The sequence below is a fragment of the Ctenocephalides felis genome, unplaced genomic scaffold (genome assembly GCF_003426905.1).
Source record: "Ctenocephalides felis isolate EL2017-DRISC unplaced genomic scaffold, ASM342690v1 CF-g0.4_SCAFFOLD_01170, whole genome shotgun sequence".
NCBI classification, from domain to species: Eukaryota; Metazoa; Arthropoda; class Insecta; order Siphonaptera; family Pulicidae; genus Ctenocephalides; species Ctenocephalides felis.
In genome coordinates, this window is record NW_020537324.1 from 67,872,577 (window position 1) to 67,893,137 (window position 20,561).

The window sequence follows — 20,561 nt, forward strand, 5'->3', positions numbered from 1 at the left end:
GAAAATGGGATAATGTTCTACTTGAAAGGTGGCAAACAGTCATTGATCAACATGGACAATATATTACAGAACAAAATTATTGAGTTCCATGTAAAAAATGTCTTTGTTTATCTTAAAAATATCCGCACTTACTTAGATGCCAACCAAATATTTTCCTTTCTCGATTTTGCTATTACTGGTTATTAGTATTTTTTGAAACCAATTTTTATTTACACACGAACCAAAAAAAATCAATTTTGTTTTGTATAGAGTTGTTATATTTACCTGCTTTCAAAATAAACAAATGCGAAAATAAATTTGAATAGAGCGCGCAGCTGCACATAAATATTCAAATAGGACAGTTTTAGTGAAATTGCAAACATGTGCAAAACTGTCGTTCCAAATGCGACCGCCAATTTTGCTAGGACAACTCGTTATTTTACCGAAATGTTAAAGGTTAGACAATTTATAAGTTTGAAACATAATCTGGCTGTAATACATATATATTATTATTGGTTACCAACCTGTAATGTAAATGATACTATATTATTACATAGATTACGGGCCAATTCTCAGGTAAAATAGAAACGTTATGGTATCACTATATGTTATGGATTTATCTTTGTATAAATTAGTAGTAACGAACGTATTTCTTTGTAATCAGTCGTTTTACACATTAAACCTAACTTCACGTATATGTTATCAATGGCACATCAGAAAGATGCACGTTAAATAAAAGATGTACTTTTGTGCGTTTTGTAAGTTAGTTTTTATGTGTGACAGGTCCGATTGCGTTGTAAATATATAGTTTTTTAGTATTTTTACTACCAATTCATACGAGCCGCAGCATAGCTATTTTATTTGACAATTGGCCCCATAGAATTGGTTGTTAAAACAAAATAATTTATTAATTAGATAATATTGAAAATAAATAAATATAACATGAAATTTTTATCTCTGTGCGTCCATAATAATTTACTTGAGTTTTTTAAAACATCTGACTATAATTCTATGCAAGAGAAAGTTTATATGAGCATTCCTGCAAGTGGCACAAAATTATGGAATCCATAAAATTTTACGATTGCGAATCTAGAATTATTTGCATTCCGAATTTGCACTTTGAATATTAACATTCATATTAAATATGCGCGAACTAATGTGAATTTTAACCATTAAACGCATAAATGATTTTACACAGTCTATTTGATTTTCAATAATGCGAATCTGTTTGTAAATAATTTTAGTTTGGGCATTAATTTTGTAATTATTTGCGACAATAATGAAAATTTAATTATTTGGTATCAATTGACACATATAAATTATATTTATAAAAGGTATAAATTAGAGTTTTTAACATTTATATAATTCTTTAGCATTTTAGGTAATTAATGATATATTTTATAATTGATATTTATATTCGATAAATTTTAAATTTTTCAACCGACAGACAATTTCTAAAATTTCGTAATAAAATGAAAATATTTAAATGTAATAAAATACAAATATCTTTTTTTTTCGAAAAGCGCACAGAAAATGTTATGTATGTACTCCATTTTTGTTGATAGTTTTGTCTAGTTCAAGGATATTATTTAGAATGTTTTAGATTTGCATTTGAATAAAAAAATAGATTTTTACGCATATTTTTAATTTTTAATCGCAAGAACACTTAACTTCAGTAAACTCCAACATATATCAAGCTATGCTCATTTATTTCCATATCATAGAAAAATTGAAAATCTTTTTAGAACTAAAATTTTAATACTAAAATTGTATTTTTTTAAGTGGTAAATTATACTTCAACGTTCATACATAATAATGATATTTTATGGTAAAAATGAACATATGAATTTTCTTTTTATTTCTTTTTTAACTTCCCGTAGGGTAAGTTATAGTAATCGCAAAAAAATCGAAAATGAAAATTTTTATATATCTTTACGTTTCAGAGGTTTCTTAACATTTTGGCATACCTTAGAAAAAATGGATGTATGTGTGTGTGTGTGTGTGTGTGTGTGTGTGTATGTATGTATGTATGTATGTATGTGTGTGTATGTATGTGCGGATACAAATTTTCGTCGACGATTTCGGGAACACGGATCAACCGATTTGAATAATTCAAAAAACATTCGATTCGTATTGATAAGGAGACGTGCTGATTAGTTTTTGGCGGAGGCAGGTCTAGCCGTTCCGAAGATACGGGGCAAAAAGTGCCGAAAACGGTAACTTAGTTTTTAAGAGAACGGAGCGTCCGATTTGAATAATTCAAAAAACATTTCACTTGTATTGACAAGATGAAGAATCGATAAAATTTTCATGAAGGTAGGTCTAGCGGTTTCGGAGATATGGAGGAAAAAGTAAAAAAATGAGCCATTTGGCGGTCAAAAATGATCATTAGACATATGCACATCAAATTATCAGATATTTTATAGAGATTTTAACAATAAGTATACATTTTGTTAACATTCCTATGGGTTCCGTACCAATGCTTATGCGTTAAACAGCGACGCGGGACTTACGTCGCTTTGTCTCTATGCAGTTAAAGCAGTACGATTGCTTTGAAAAGAAAGTTCAGATCTTCCACAATATGTCAAAATAAAGAAAAAAAAAATTTTTTCAAAAAAAAAAAAATTAAAAAAAAAAATTATTTTTTAAAAAAAAAATTTTTTTTCAAAAAAAGTAATTTTTTGTCCAATTTATAGTTTCTCAAAAATCTTATTTTTTCAAAGTAATTTTTTTTCAAAAATGTTGATCGTTTTTAAAAAAATAATAATTTTGGTACGGGAAGTTCCAGCAATTTGCCTTAAGGCACGATGCCCTAATTGCCTTAAGACAGAATTCCACTTACAGCTAGTCTTCTATCTGTGGTCCCTATACAACTCTTTTTTTGCAAAACTATTATTACGGAGACTGTTTTGCAAGTAAAAAAGTTTAGATTAGATTTACTGTATATAGAGAGAAAAATATCAGAAATAGAAATTTCAATCCTGTATCAATTTTTGTGGATTTAAATAACATATGGTTAACAGAAGTTATGATGATTTGTTGATGGCTAGTGATCGTTTAAATCTTTAAAAGTTTTTAAATCTGATACTTCAAATTGTGTTCATTTTAATTAGTTTTAATTTTAAAATTATGTGTCATTTACTTCTTGTGTAATTTGATTTTTATATAATATGTTTTTGTTGAGAGTCATATATTTTTCTAAACAAAAACTCTAATTGTTCCCGTGATAAAGCTTTTCCTGGTTCTCAAAGCTCAGAATCCTTTACATAGATTCGTGCGTGGTATCGCATCGTAAAATCATTTTTCATATCCGGCACATTAGATTTAATTTAAGATCGAGCAGCATTTAGTGTTGAGTTTTTAAGGGTGAAAGCTTTCATAACATAGAAGACTCTAGAGTAGGCAACAGGGACTCCGAAACTTCAAATTTATAGTGAAATTTATCCAAAATCAAAATATTGAAAATTGAAATGGTATAATTTTTTACTACAAGTTATTTTCTCTTTAAGTTCAATGGATGCTTTGGATATGTTATTATGCATTATTATAATTGCTTCTTGTTTAGCATCTTATCTTAAGGGCAATTTGAGAGAAAAAATTAATCCATATTCGTCAGATTTTTAGTATTATTGCACCTGTCATATATTTATTCAATCGAAGGAAAATGTTACGTTTTCTTCAGAAAATCCGATTTACTAATTTAGTTACCTCGAGGTTCTAGTACTTTAAGTAAGTATTAGGCGTCGTGTTTTCGAATCATTTAAACCATTTATCTTGACATATGTCAAGAAGTTCATTCAACTTGCTTTAAAGCAAAATGCCACTTGGAACTAGTTAGTTACAGTTTTGCTTGATAAAAGTAATAGTTTATAACTATAGTTAAATAACATTATCAGATAAAAGATGATCTAAAAATTCCTTTCGTGTAATAGTGTAATAATGAATATAATTTCAACAAACGGGCTAACTTAAATCTGCATTTTTTTGTAGACATCTTTTTTCGTACATTTTAATAATACATTTTTTGCAAAATTATTGGAATGTTAGTTATTAAGAATTTGCTCGTAAAAAGCTCCACCACCATTATATCAATAACACGTAACGTATAGTATTTTTAATATTACTATTTTAAAGTAGAGGGCAAGAACCAGTCATCACGTTAAAGTGGACAATGTAGCTATCACGTGATAAACAGCCAAATTGTCATTTTCAACTAAAGTATTTTTTTGTTCTGAGCAGTGTTATTTAGTTCATGATACCTTAACATATTTTTAGAAATATGTATTATATTTAAATGTTTTATAAGATATATTGCTATTTTTAAGTCAGATTTTACGGATTTTTACATAAACCCTATAAGTTTACATGTGATAGAGGTAAAAAGATCAAATAAACCAAAGGTGTAAATGGTAAGAAAATAATAAATGAATTATTATAAAATTATAATTATTATAAAAATACACTTTATGAAGCAATTGAATAATGTACACCTAAAAATTATAATCAAATATCTTAAACTAAATAATAGTGCTCAAAACGATAAAAACTGACAACAAGAAATTAATAATTCTATTAAAAAATTGAAATTGTTGACGTTTATTTCGTCATAGTGACATCCTGCAATTCAAGGCAATAGCCGGTTGCATAATGTTGCCCTCTACTTCAAAATAGTATAGATGAAGAATTCCAAACTTCACTTGTTAACTTCCCGTAGGATAAGTTACAGTAATTTCAAAAAAACGAAAATGAAAATTTTTGCATATCTTTACGTTTTAGAGGTTTTTGTACATTTTAGCATACTTTAGAAAAACTTTATGTATGTGTGTATGTGTGTATATTTATATGTGTGTTCGGATACATTTTTTTGTCTACTGTTCACAAATAAGGATCAAAATTTCCTCATCAAAATACCTTAGAGAAAATGGATGTATGTGTGTAGGTGTGTGTTTTTATGTGTGTATGTTGAATACAATTTTTCGTCCACAGTTTACCACAAAGGATCAAAATTACCAAAAAATTCATCATTCTCGATTTTTTTTTTCAAAGTTTGAAAAAAAAATATAAAATTTTAGAATTTCAATTAGAAAAAATGGATGTATGTGTATGTGTGTATATATATTTGGATACCATTTTTTGTCCACGGTTTACAAAAAAAGTTCAAAATTTCGACAAAATTTCAAAATTCTCGAAAATATTTTCAAAAAATTTAATTTTCGGTTTCAGCAATTTGCCTTAAGATACAATGCCATTCGCCACTAGTTTTTGAGGTAATTATGGTGAACCCTTTTATCCGTAGAACTCTAAGCGCCACTCTATCTTTTATATTTAGAGTATTAATATTTTAAATATAAGATTCTATGAATCATTTTTCTATTGAGTAACCATATTTTCTAACAAAACGCTACAAACTCGTCGTTGTCCCTAACAATGTCCAAGTTTATTCCAAACAAACAAAACTGCTATTCACCACGGCGTGAATACATTATAAAATTTCTAACTTTCCTTCCCCGATGACATAGGTCTGGCAGTAGTCGCTGGCGTGCGCTCTATTCTTCCATTGTGTATTTTTGTAGCCGTCCGCCTTTTCGGGGGCCGCGTGAGCTTTGACCCAATTTCAACGCGCTCCGTGCACCTCGCAACCCGTAGCGACGGCGGCTTCCATGTGCTGCCTACGTTATAATAACGGATTATATTATATATATATTCGACAATGTACGCGAACATTTAATGCAATAACTTTATTACATTCAATATAATATACATTATCGGTTGCGACATGCATTGATAATTCTATTGTGCGTATATCGCTAGAATTTAATACATAGTTATATTGATTTTTACTCAATTGTCTACAATGAGCTGCTATTGTCCGTATTACAACACTTAAGCTAATTTAATTCATTGGCTTTAATGACATCATAATATTGTTATCATCAATTTAACCAAGCATAATAAAACGATAATTTTCATTATACTCATACGTATTTATTGCCTTATTTACAAATTTTACTCTACAATCTTTTTTATATCTTAACACGTAGTCCAGTCATTTGGTGCAAAAAAAGGCTGTTGCCGGTACAGTACTCCGGGAATTCTGAAAATTGGTAATTTTATAGATTTCGAGTAGTCCAGTCATTTGGTGCAAAAAAAGGCTGTTGCCGGTACAGTACTCCGGGAATTCTGAAAATTGGTAATTTTATAGATTTCGAGTAGTCCAGTCATTTGGTGCAAAAAAAGGCTGTTGCCGGTACAGTACTCCGGGAATTCTGAAAATTGGTAATTTTATAGATTTCGAGGTGCTCTTTACGAAAATCAACTTTGCCACCTCAAATTTGAAAGGCAAGTTGCCGCCATATTGAAAAAACGGCGTCAAAAAACAGCTTTTTTAAAATATCTCCTTTCTGGCTGATTCTGCGATAAAAGTATCTATGTACGAATTAAACTAGAGAAAATTTACTACAATTCCTTAGAAAACCGTTTTTTTGTAAAATTGATAGTTTGAGAGTACGACCGCCTCAAAGTCTTTGCTGCTCTCGCCGTAGTATCAAATCTCTCCATATATGACAGCACTTCGAACTTGACCACATTCTCTCTAATAATTAATATTTTCAATGTTAAATTAAGCGAATAAGATCTAGAAATAAAATAATTCAAATATTTTTGGGTTTTTTGCTAATTTTTTAACTAGTTTTATTCGTACATATATACTTTTATCGTAGAATGAGCCAGAAAGGAGATATTTTAAAAAAGCTATTTTTTGACGCCATTTTTTCAATATGGCGGCAACTTGCCGTTCAAATTTGAGGTGGCAAAGTTGATTTTCGTAAAGAGCACCTCGAAATCTATAAAATTACCAATTTTCAGAATTCCCGGAGTACTGTACCGGCAAAACGGGCAAATGACTGGACTAACGTTCGCGAGCATTAAAAAGGTTTAGTAAGCAACAAAAATTGACATGTTATTTTAAAATTGGTTGTGATATCCGAAATTTGATTAAATACCGTTTATATGATTATATTTTAATCGTTATATACCATGAATGCTATAGCATCCACGTCAAGTATTACGCTTCAACTTCACGCAATGCCCAAACTAATTCAAGAAATGATAATATCTGAAAAAAATTTTAGTCACATTATGTTTTAATAGGATGCTATAGCATCCTTGTCTAATATTACACTTCTTTGTATACGCAATGAGCTTGCCCAAACTCCTCATACAGGAAATGATATCTGATTTTAAAAAGAAATTTTTAGTTAGTCATTACTTTGATAAGTTTGATCTTTACAAAAATGAAAGGTAATATAAAATTAAATGCAAAACTAGAGGTGCATGCATTCGTGCCTTATGGAAATTGCAGGAACTTCCCGTACTGTAATTTAAGATTTTTAAAAGCTCAAAAAAATAATTAGATTTCTTTAATTTAAATTTAGATTCTTTTTCAAATTTTGGAAACATTTTAAAAAAATTGAATATTGAAAACAAATTGCATTTTTTAAAATACTGATATTTTGGAAAACTATTTTTTTTTTAAAATTTTGACATTTTTGCATGTTTTTAATACTTACTCATATCGGTTGTTTCAAATTAAAAAATAATTGATTTTCGACTGCCAAATGGCATTTTTTTTAAACTTTTTTCTATACCTCAGAAACCGTTTTACCTTCCTTAGCAAAAACTTCAATTCTTCATTATGAATACAAGTAGTTCATTATCAATACAAGTAGATTTTTTTTTGAATATTTCAAAAAGCATGCTCTATTCTTTCACAAATTTTATAGATGTTTTCTGCATTTTTTGCTCTGTATCTCTAAAGCAGCTGGACCAACTTTTGCCAAAAACTAATCACCCCGGCTCCTTATCAATAGGAATCGAATGCTTTTTGAATAATTCAAATAGGTTGAGCGAGACTTCCGAAAACATCGACGAAAAAGAAGTACTCATACATACATACATTACATTCATTTTTTCTAAGGTATGCCAAAATGTTCAGAAACCTCTGAAACGAAAATATATGCAAAAAATTCATTTTTGATTTTTGGACGATTACTATAACTTATTCTGTGTTAAGAAATCGCTAAATATATTATGATCATTGTTTAGTTTAAGTGAGCCCATATTTCCGTAGCCTAAGTAAAAACGCAATATTTTCTTTTATATTTTTATTTACGAATTTATCCTTACAATAAACCATGTGCTCTTCTAAGAACTTGTACCAGGTCAAATGCAAGTTTATAGTATTGAAAGCGGTATTGAGTCCGATATACCCGTATAAAAGACCAGGAAATGCATAAAGGCATTTTCTTCGCTATACAAAAAAACCTACAAGTAAGTAGGAAGTTTTTTTCCATTTGGCCCCCAATTTTGACCTGAGATTAGTATTCAGCGATAAAAACTACATTGAAAAACATATGTCGCACAATACAGACAACTTTATTTTGTGAACCTGTGTTATCATCGTCGAGTAGATAAATATTGAATTATATCATGGTATGGTATGTTGTGCCCCATCCAGCGACGGAGCCAACAAAATGTAGGTTCTTCTTGCTGTTAAGTATCAAGCTGGTACCAAACTGTGATGGCGAATCAGTAAAACAGATGAAGACTTTTGATGTCTATGTTTATTTCATGATTCTTGTACACTTTTCATATAACTTTAACACTAAACTTAAATATAATTCCATTGATTGAATATTATGATAACTTATTGACGACTGAACTATATTGATCTTAACTCATACTGACTCATACTGACTGTTTATTGCATCATCCAGAATCTTAAATACTCCTTATCGGTATGACGCAATCCTTTTCTAGAATGTTCGTTATATGTGAGTCAGAAACTACGCTTTACTTGGTCGTAAGGCGCAGTTTGTGGTTTCAAAAGAAATTTTATCAACGCTTGCAAGGTTACTGCAAGCTAACAATGTAGCTGTGAGTAACACTAACTGCGTTGTTCATATTCTGACTGTTATATAGTAGTTTATAACATAATTTATAATTATTACAAAGGGGTGGATACCACTACAGGTAATATGATATCGATATATGAACTAAACTGCAACTTGAAAATTTAACACTCTAGTTCAAATCGTGCAAAACTATACATTACACTAGTATTAAAAGTTCTTCCAACTCTCACCGATGAGAAACCAGATAACTCATCGGTTCGACCAGAGAATGTAGATTAGATTATTGATATTCTCGAAGCATATGCTCGACGCATGTCGTCTCGTAGCTACAATGTACCCATGCCAATGCCCATGCCCATATTACCTTAACCGCACGTAAATACGAATTTCGGTGTACCTGTGTACACATGTGCGTCCGTATCGTTCGAATCGGCCGAATATCCTTTAACACATACCTGGCTTTATATTATCCCGCGTGAACACACAACACCACGCACGTCCTTTGAGTCGAATCGTTTGCCCTTTGCGATCCACAAGTAGCGCGCACGTGCGCTGCTTGTCGGATGACATGGAAATTGATAGGAATGGAGCCGATGCACAAATAACAGATTTTTTTACTTTATATTTTTGCTGCAACTGTTAACCAGTTAACTGCGATTGACGAATATACTCGTCATGCGTATATAACAATAGTTAAGTAGGTTTCTTAATTTCCCGTAAGGTAAATTCTTGTAATCGCTCAAAAATCAAAATTGCAAAATTTTGTATATCTTCACGTTTCAGAGGTTTCTGAACGTTCTGGCACACCTTAGAAAAAATGGATCGGTGTGTATGTGTGGATACAATTTTTCATCGACAATTTCCGCAATACGGAATAACCGATGTAAATTAAAATCTGATAACAATCAATTCCTATAGATAAGGAGACGTGCTGATTAGTTTTTGGCAATAGTTGGTCTAGTTTTCGAGCAAAGAGTGCAGAAAATAGAAATCGAGTTTTTGAGAGAACGAAGCATCTAATTTGAATGATCCCAAAAACATTCAACTCGTATTTATGGGGAAAAGTGGTGATTAGTTTTTGTCGCAGGCAGGTCTAGACGTTTTAGAAATATGGAGCTGAAAGTGCAAAAATTTGCGGTTTTTGAGAGAACTAAGCTTCTGATTTGAATAGGAGTATATTTTTTATTTATTTTTTTTTATTTCTAAAATTTTTTTTTGTCTATAAAATAAGAATAATAAAAGCTACCGTTTTTATAATAATCTACTTAGAAACATTTAATATTTCTCGAATATTTTATTACGGTACTGGAAGTTCCAGCAATTTGCCTTAAGGCACGATGCCAAACACTAGTAATTTTCAAAACGTATTATATACTGAAATGTCAAGTTATTTAGAATATTTTCAAGCTCTTATGCATGTATCAAATAGTAGCTGTAAATGGAATTTTACATCAACACGTTCGTGGATAGTAAAAGTTTCAGCAAGGTTAGATTGACAGTCATTTTATTTTTAAGTTGGATGGGATATCTAAAATTTAATTAAACATGGGTCATCACGGTAGTCAGATTATCATATCTTATCCATTATATGAATGCTATAGCATCCACGTCAGGTATTACGCTTCTATTTTACTCAACTTGTCTAAGCTAGTTTATTACTTTCGGAAAAGATAAGATAATAGGATAAATGAATCACTTAGACATTATCTTGACAGGTATAATATTTACTAAAACCTATGGTAATATACAATTAAATTCAAAATAATTGACTTCAGAATTTGAATACTATAGCATTCATGTCATTCTGCATCACAAAGAGAATTAATGCTATAGTATTATCTTCAGCAAACGTGTGAATTGCAACATTTATAAGTGCAATATTGCGTTAATAAAATAAAATAAAATAAAATATAGTTGGCTCTGTAGCAAATCAAACTCTTTAATCTATTGTGATAATTTTTAATTCTAGTGACTGTTACTTCACTAAAGGTTACTATAAGGCAACCCGATTTTTGTCTCTTTTTATTTTTGAAATACTTTTATTGTACGTTGGTTGCTTTCTATCAGTAAGACTTTTCTAAATCTGATGATATTTTAATGTTTGCCAGTGTCCTAAAGAGCAATTTTCATTTTCAAACATATTAAATAATTAAGGTAATAATAAAATTTCCTTTCATTTTCATTAAAAACTACAAGATACTAATAGGATTAACTTAAAATTTTTGACAGTAATGTAAAAGGCTGAAGTGAAATTCTGACATTGATATGGTTTCAGTAAGAAGTATTCAATTTCGAATCCTTGCGAATAATCTTTCTTACACATATAATACTTCTTTTACTTCTCACAAAATTGTAGAATATTATAACTAATTATGTTGCACTGGGAGTTTTGAAGATAACCCTATGTGAAAATGTATGTAAATTTTTTCCTAATTAATTTGCGTGTGTAATTAATTACCTACGAAATCAATTCTTTATTTTTGTAAGTATTTCTCATACAAAGTCAGCCATACTTCATTAGTTAGCCAAAAGTCATATAATAGGGGTGTAATCATGAGTTTTATATATCAATATGTTAATGAAATATTGATAAAATATTAATTAAAAAGATAGAAATATGAAAATTATTAGAATATTATATAGTTGATATACATATGCACTACAAATAAATATCTGTTTGAAAAATACCTACCTTTATTTTCACCTGCGCTCCTACTATGACATCGCATCTTATATATAGATAGAAAAAACTTACAGCAAACTATTGGGAATATACATAATACGGAAGAATTTTTATACAGAACAAAAAGTACACCTGCTAAAGTTTCGGTCGTAGTTTCAACACTTTTTGTTTTCTTTCGATGAATGCACAAAGGTGTATTCCGAATTGCGAATATTGGCAGTTTTGCTTGATATAGTTTCATGAAAATATTTTTCTTTAAGAATTTTAGTAGCTGTTGAAATTTATTTTTACATTTTATATGTTGCAGCAATATTTTATGAAATCATTAATCGAGTGAATCATTATCATAATCATTAGTTCATAATCATATGAATATGATTATCTTATTATATCATATTTTCTAGTGGAAAATTTAACGAAATAATATCACAGTATTCAAAATATCGTTATTTATAAGAAACAAATCCATCTGTTTTTGTGTTGCAATAATAAATATTGATGACTTATAAAATATAATCAAGGTAATCATAGAATTTACGTATTACATATTTTTTATTAATTCTAAAAATCAATAATACATAGAAATTATTGTTTTCCTTATAAATTCTATGCCATTACCATGAATATTTTATCGCCATCAATATTTTATAAATGTTTTCCAAAATCTTCCTGATCGATAACTAATGTACTTGACCTTTCTTTGTTGTTTTGGATGGACCCTTCCACAGGTGCTCAAGGTACTTAATTCCAATAACTCTTGCATGATTTATTTTAGATGCACTTGAATGTTTTAGAACCATTATATATACTTCTTTAGAACCATCATAATTTTTAGAACCATTTATAGTTGCGCTTTTGAACTATATTTAGTATATACTAAGCTATATTAATACTAGTTCTTTTGACTACAATATTCTTAGCATTTAAAACGTGAATGATGAGTTCATATAACTTTGCAGAATTATTTGTATGAATAACCACTAAATGGCTTTATTCATTACCAGTTTTAGTATTATTAAAATATTTTATCATCTTGAGATTCTTATAAAATTCAGTAGTTATATTATTGCCATATATGCATGTGCAAGGATGTAACACTTAAGTGATAAAATTCTCTAGAAGAAAATTTTAGCAGATTTATATGTATAAATTTCCGAACTATCTCAAGTAATTTACATAATCTATTCCCTTATTTAAAATCTTTTATATCCATCGGGATACCATATAATCCTTGCCAGAGGAAAAATTGTTCAGAAGTGAATTTTTCTCACAAAAGAAGCAAGTGAAACCGACACAATTCGTGCAATAAAATTTACTTTGTTGAAATGTAAAGTAATGTAAAGTATTTAACTGAAAAAAATATTAAATTGAACTTGATTTTATAACGGTACATTCTAATTTTGAACCACGTCTCTTCTTTAAAATTATTAGGAAATTTTTACTAATACAATTTTGCTCACAAATTGGCATATATTGATGTCAAAAATCCTAATTGTTGGAAAATTTAGAAGCAATTCGTTTAGATAAACATATATAATAAATTGAATTTGAACATCAGTTATTTTTTGTATAAGATACCTCTTGTTGTCAGTTATTAACGGATTTGGAATTTATATTATACATAATGTAACGTATGTAATGTAATTTCCAAATTCTTAATATTTATTAGCATATTTTCATATTCTCCATTTTTCTTCTAAAAAATGAATTATTAAAGAGATTTCAAGTGTATACCAAATTGCATGTCGTAGAATTTAATTATTTTATATAAATTTATATTTAAATTTATATAAATTACTATAATTTAGAGCACTAGTAGTAGTGAAATAGTACACAACTTTTTATATATAAGCAATTAAATACATAAGATTGACATTTGTTTTCTATGTAAATATACCTAATATCTTTGGTTTATATTAACATTATTATTAATAATTGATTTGATGACATTATTTATCAAGTAAATTTTATTTTATTTCTAAATTATTTTGTCAAAATAAGCTTACTTGATATAAAAAAATTATACTTTCATAAAAACTTTGCATAATTTGTTGTTAATTATTTATTATCTACGTGGGAATTCTGTTAATAGTTAATTTTTATGTTTTCACATATCTTACCCGACTCCAGGAAATGCTGGACTTTGAATTCTAACTACTTTTAATTTTAATGTCACATATATTAGAAATTGAGTAATATTTTATTAGACCTTACACATAAATTACAACCTTGCACGATGTACGCTTAGTTAATTATTTATTGAAACGCTTTTATTTATCTCATCTGCCTGCTATTTTTTTAATACTCAAATTCAATGCTTTTACAAAATCTAGCAAACCCCTAATACCAAACTTTTTATTTTATTTATTTTCAAAATATAACCTAGTAGTATTTCATATTAATTTTATATGAGCACGTTTATTTTATAGAAGCAGGAATATTTTTATCTAAAAATACTAGTAGTGATACTGGTAGCTTTTCTATGAATAGATAGTATGTTTGTCGAGTTATTTTCGACTGAAAAATAATTAAATATTTAAAATTCGCAGACTATGGCCGCCACGAAACGAAACGCTGGATTGACATCAGCAGTTCCTAGAGCTACTCTTAATGATGAAGAACTGGTGAGTAAAATTATAACTAGATAAAAAATAATTATTTTTTTTATTAAAGACATCATTTTTTAATACTGTTAACAATTAATATATAAATTAACTCTTTGGGGATGGCTGTCCACCTGAGTGGACAAACATACTCTGTGAGGCACAGGCTATTTTATAAACAATGACTCAGTTTGCATCGAAAAGTTGAATAAATTACATATAGCAGCGATAAACAGTGTTGTATTTTGAAAATAATTCTAAGTTATTTTAGTAGTATTTTTGGCCTTTTTCTTTGCTAAATAGTCTTTTTTTTTAATATTAAAAACGACCGAGCGCTTTTAAATATGGCAAAACAACTGGTAAATTTTGTGAATTAAGCAGTAGTGATGATGAGTTTCAAATAGACATCCATATGGACAAATTTTACGAAATTACCATTTGCACCGAAGATAGTGATAAATGTGATGATGATATTATCTTACCAACAAAACGAAGAAGTTCGACAAATTAAATGAAGAGCGGAAAGACATTAGCAAATGTGCTGATTCTGCTTCATTAATCACGCCGACTACAAATACCAAACAATATACGACATCCAATAGATTATTTTACTTGATATTTTACAAATAATTTATTAGACAATATAATAGAAAAAAATAAACCACAATGGCAACAAAAAGTCAGTGGCAAATTCGAAATGCGAGAGAAAGAAAAAGGGATTGTATTATCTGTTCTGACAGAAAAGCACTCGGAGGAAGGTGACGAACAACATTTCATTCTAAAACATGTCAAAATCAACCAGCTATGCATTTTGGAAATTGTTTTGAACGTCACCATTCTTTATAAAATGATCAGAAAAAAATTAATATTATTAATGTATGTCCTTCAATGATCTCAAATTTTTATCAAACAAATTGCATAACATACACAATGAAATTAAGTTTACGCCGGTATAGTAGATTGTTTTGAAATCGGTGCCGTCCCGTAAGGGTTAATAAATAGAATTTCTAATCAATTTTACATTTGATTTTCGTAAATATTTAAAACTTGGCATATTCTATCTGGACTGTTTGTTTTTTTAATTTAACGATTTTATAGCTAGTAGTAAAATATATGTTTTATTATTTCAAATTGTAATTTATAAAATCCATTAATCCTTTTTCTCCAGAAAATGCACGTGTACAAAAAGACTTTACAAGCTCTAATCTATCCCATATCGTCTACGACTCCGCACAATTTCGTCCTCTGGACTGCTACGTCGCCTACGTACTGCTACGAGTGCGAAGGGTTGCTGTGGGGCATCGCTCGACAGGGCGTCAGGTGCACCGAGTGCGCGGTCAAGTGCCACGAGAAGTGCAAGGATCTGCTCAACGCCGACTGCCTACAGAGTGAGTCGCAGCCACAATATTTGATTGCAAAACGTCATAGGATTTGCAAAATTTTTATATCTATTTGTCTCTATTTTTATATACGGAATATGCAAAAGAAGTTCTGATGGGGTGTTTTGATTATAGTTGTGATGATGGTAAAAGATATCTATATTAGTAACAAAAGTATTGAAGCGATTTACATAACGTCGACTGATTGTTCCTTGGACTGTAAATGGATTTAAATCATCGTGGTTTAATGAAAAATAAGAGTCCTGTTACATTATTCACTCTAGGTTTATTTAATTTTACTTTACAAATACGTTCTTTTTCGTTGAGTGTTAATATTAAACTGAGAAATTTATATAAATTCCAGGCTCGACGGTGTATATTTTACAATTTAATTATATAAGCCGTCAAACCTCGGCGAGATCAGTATATATATATCAGTAATAACAGATTTAACCTGATCGTTACGTGAAAAAATATTTTATAAGTTAACAGCGAAGGTCACACCAGATGTTTTGGTTTAAAAAATCATCCAAATATATTATAACTATGTAAATATATAAAGTGTTTGATGGCGTAGCAATCAAGCGCACTTCCTTGTGTCGACATGGTTGTATGTTCGAACCATCGCTCTGGATAACTGTATATCAAGAAGAACTGATATCAATTTTCACTTGAAAATATAGATCAAAAATATGTTTTCAATTAAAAATTTCAGGTGTGAAATGGCAATTTACACTATTGTTCCCTAAATTAAGTTGAAGTTTAACTCAGCTTACGGAATTGCCATAGGGCACTATTATCCATTATTATAAATATTGCTTAAGGGGGGAGCCTTTGAAAAAAAATTTTGTTGCGAAAATGTTTTCTAAAACTAGCCAAGAATATATTTCTGAAATTCCAGAAACAAATTCAAATTATTTTCGGAGTTGCAGAAGAAATAGTGAACAAGTGTTGAGCATGTATACGAGCGGAACAAAAACTTCGTCGCGCGATTTCTCGGTTTTCCATTTTTTAGATTTTATCTAATTGACGGTAAAGATATGGAAAAAACTAAACGTCTTATCAAAACGGGACAAAATTTATTGTATTCAGGATCAAGTTCTCTTCTAGTTGAACCTAAAAAACTTTAAAGAAAGTTTATAAATTAAATTGACCGACTTTTTAAACAATCTAAAGTAAAATTTTGTATAAAAAATATCATTTTCTTCAAGTTGCAAAAAATGGTAAATTTCTGGACTTTTTCTAGATTTCTCCGGTTTACCTAGAATCTGTACTCTTGAAAATATAAATTTATTTTGTCTTTACCTGCATCTTTCCCGCCAAACGACACATGCACGCTCGTGGCGCCTAGGCAAAAGGCTTGTAAAGTATATTTTGAGGCCAAAATAACCAAACCAAATCTCCCTATTGAATTAACATTCTTAGTGTTTGTTCTAAAAATATTTTTTGGTTCTCATAAAACTTTCTTCCCACTTCTTACATTTGCATGTTTTTAATTGAATACATATGTAATACATATGTAATACATGCACATATCAAAAATAAGTGAAATGTAGTAATTACAATTTACAATTACTGATATTATACAGCCAAAACCTGGAAAGATTCTAAACAACTTGATTTTTTAGAATAGATTTTTTTTCAAAAATTTTAATTTAAATAGCAAATGATCATTATTTTATAGACATGACGAAAATACTGGTCAAAACATAAAATACTGCTACTTTTCCATGACGAGTATATTCGTCAACAACAGTTAAGTGGTTAATAAATAGAATATTTTTATTATTTTTATTCCATATTTGTTCAAAGACTACTGCATCGTAGTACAGTAGCTCATAAGTCAAAAAGTTTTTTTACTACCCACATAATTTCTATTTTCTAACCATTTCTCCTTATATGTATAATTATAATTTTTCTCAATTTATTGAACATCAAAAGAACTTTAACAAAGCTTATTAATGGCGTTTATTAATATTTAACTTAGTAGCCGGACTACTATTTATCTTTTCCCATGGAACCCATTTTGTTCTGCAGCGCGTATATTTTTTTGTCATAGGAAACAAAACAGTTTTTTGTTTGAGTTGTCATTCTATTGTTTAATTATTCTACTTTCATATTTATATTTTGCTCGGATATAACATTAGTGGCTATTGTCCTTTTTTGTAATTGACACATTCTTGTCGGTGGAATAAAATAATAACCATAATATAAATTATATTTTATGATAAATTTATTACTTCTATCCAGCCTCGTATGTATATGTTACGAACATTTGTTACATTATAGGTTATATATCAGAATATTATCATCACAATTATATGTCAAAACTATGAAACCATCGTTATTTCTCTAATATATTTCGTATGTAGTTTATATGTTCATTAATTATGAATCGGTTGACGTTGAACATGTATTTGCGACGATATGTTAATCATTGGATGCGAAATTACAGAAAAATATTTGATGTTTCTTTCTTCGAATCTATTCTATTTCTACTTTCCTATTTCTGGAATGTGTGTGTTTTATGATTTCTCTATCGGCACACATTTGTTTAAAATTGATGTTACTTATGAACCCTATATATATATTACAATGGAGGTGGTGGACATATTGAGAAAATTATTGAATTGTAGCTGATGTATTGTTTAATTCAGTTTATTAAACGCGATATATCAATCTTGGAGTAGTACGAGAGACAACGACAATTGCGAGATGTTCCTTGGAGTTACTTGATCTGTGAACGTTAATATTTTTAGGACAAATTACAGCAGAATTAAATTACTATATTTCTATTTATTTCAATGCCAATAATATTTACTTAATAATAAATATTTTGTAGTCCGTTAATATTTTTAAAATGTTTTGTCATGTCATTGATCATAATTGCTATCGATATACCAGCATATGTTTTCTTCTTTATTTTTAACTTCTGCATAACATTAATATTATATATATATATATATATATATATATATATATATATATTATATATTTTAAGAAATTACTCATATAAAGCGTATGAAAATAATAATATTACATTTGGCGACAAGCTTAGTTGTAGCTAGGAAATTTCTTAAATTAAACATAAATTTCTATTTTTTTTTACTTTTCAACAACTACTTTCAGTGCGAAATTAAAAATTTGATTAAAATTAAAATGTCTATACAAATTAATATTTATAGTGCGTATCCATTGCACGAATAATTAATTAATAATAGATTTATTGCAAATATTAAAAAATAATTGAACAACTTTCAGTGACGAATATATACTTAATAATTATTAATTTTTTGCATATTTTAATAAATAATTGAATATATTCAGATGATTAAACTCTATTTATACAATACAATAAAATGCTAAGTTTCTAATATAAAATAAAATGCATTATTTCATTTTAAGAAATCAAAATTTTATTTTATGAATTTAATCTGTTCTTACTTTGAAATCATTTGCACGTCGAAATATACAATAAATTGTAATTATTTATCATTTAATACGGTCAGTTAATTTTTAATATTCTTATTGCAATTGCATATTATTTTCGTGAATAATTATTCCAAGTACATGTACGATTTCGTAATTGAACCCTTTTAGACTGACTAAACATATTAAATCATGAAATAAAAATTATAGTTGCTAAAATAAAATATACATTTTTGTTTATTTTCGTTATAATATTAAAGAAAATATATAATGTTAAAGACTATATACCAAGTACATGTAGATATTTTATCAACACTTCAGTACTTTTCAGTACTTTTTTAAAAGAAAGTATTAATCACTTTTTTCATCTTTTTTTTTGTATATTGAATGTACATAATGATAAAGATAATCTAATTTGAAAACTGTTATGTTCGATATTTTTTTTATTTTTAAAGTTCTGTTATGAGAAGACGTCTATTGATCATGTGATCGATTTTTTAGGAATTTTAGCACCCTCCACCCCCTCGGTGATTCGTCGTGATATTTAAAATTACCTTCCACTCCCCCTCTAAATATATTACGTCTATTATTAGTTATGTAAATTTTTTTTGAAGAAATTTTTCGAAATCACAATAAAATCGTATCCTTTTTTTCAAATGTTTGAACTTTTTTCTTGAAAGTTCAAGTAAAAAATTATTACACGTGATATTTCGGGAAGGGGGGATATAGTATCATGTCACGTGTGTTTATTTTCTACCTGTTTTTTTTTCAAAATCCCAAACATTTTTTTAAAAAAAACTGAATTTTACAATTTTTTTCTAGTGATGTTTGGAGGGGGAAGGGGGATAATTTTGAATATCACCACGTATCACCGAGGGGGAAGGAGTGTCCAAAAATTCTTAAAAAAACAATCACGTGATTAATGGACGCCCCCTGATTGAACATAATACTATCTTTATTTAATTAAAAGAAACTTTTATTTTCGATATTAGGGTGACATGTAGAATATGATCATTTGCAAAAATTGTTAATAACTAAATATTAATATATATCATATTTTCAATAATTACGATCCAATTCAATGTTTTTCTCAAGTGTTCTCCACGTCCATTGCCCTGTGTGTACTACCAACTCGTCTTTTCCCTTAATTCTGTCGAGTGAGTGTTTCACTTAACCTTAACGCGTCGTGAATTTTCAAAGAGCTTTCTATAAAACAATATCACTTAATGTCAATTTCTCGATACAATCTAATTTGTATCGCATCCTATCTCTATCGTTGTTTTAATAATACACTTGTGGTAAGTGTTGGAATGTTTATGTCGCATTTATTCTATATATTATTATGTGTTCATTGTCAGTGTCTTTTTTAATATTGAGTTATACTGAGGATTTACTGAATTATTAATGACTTCTAATTATGAAGTTTTTATATCGTTACATAATTTGAAAACAATTTTAGATTGGTACATAGATAGCTTTTTTTTCTTAGTTTATATATAACTTGTACATATATTGAATCTGTATGAGCATATCAATGCATTTTTTTTTCATTTGCTATGAAGAATTTTTTCAATTT

General features: G+C 28.7%; 1 protein-coding gene across 1 annotated transcript in view; it reads left to right on the plus strand.

The window, feature by feature from the left end:
* Positions 1–20,561, plus strand: part of LOC113367572 — a 106,739-nt gene that overhangs the window by 22,531 nt on the left and 63,647 nt on the right. The window contains exons 4-6 of the mRNA XM_026609169.1: positions 12,303–12,311; positions 14,124–14,198; positions 15,346–15,565. Of these exons, the coding sequence (XP_026464954.1) occupies positions 12,303–12,311; positions 14,124–14,198; positions 15,346–15,565 (304 nt within the window). The remainder of the gene's footprint in view (positions 1–12,302; positions 12,312–14,123; positions 14,199–15,345; positions 15,566–20,561) is intronic.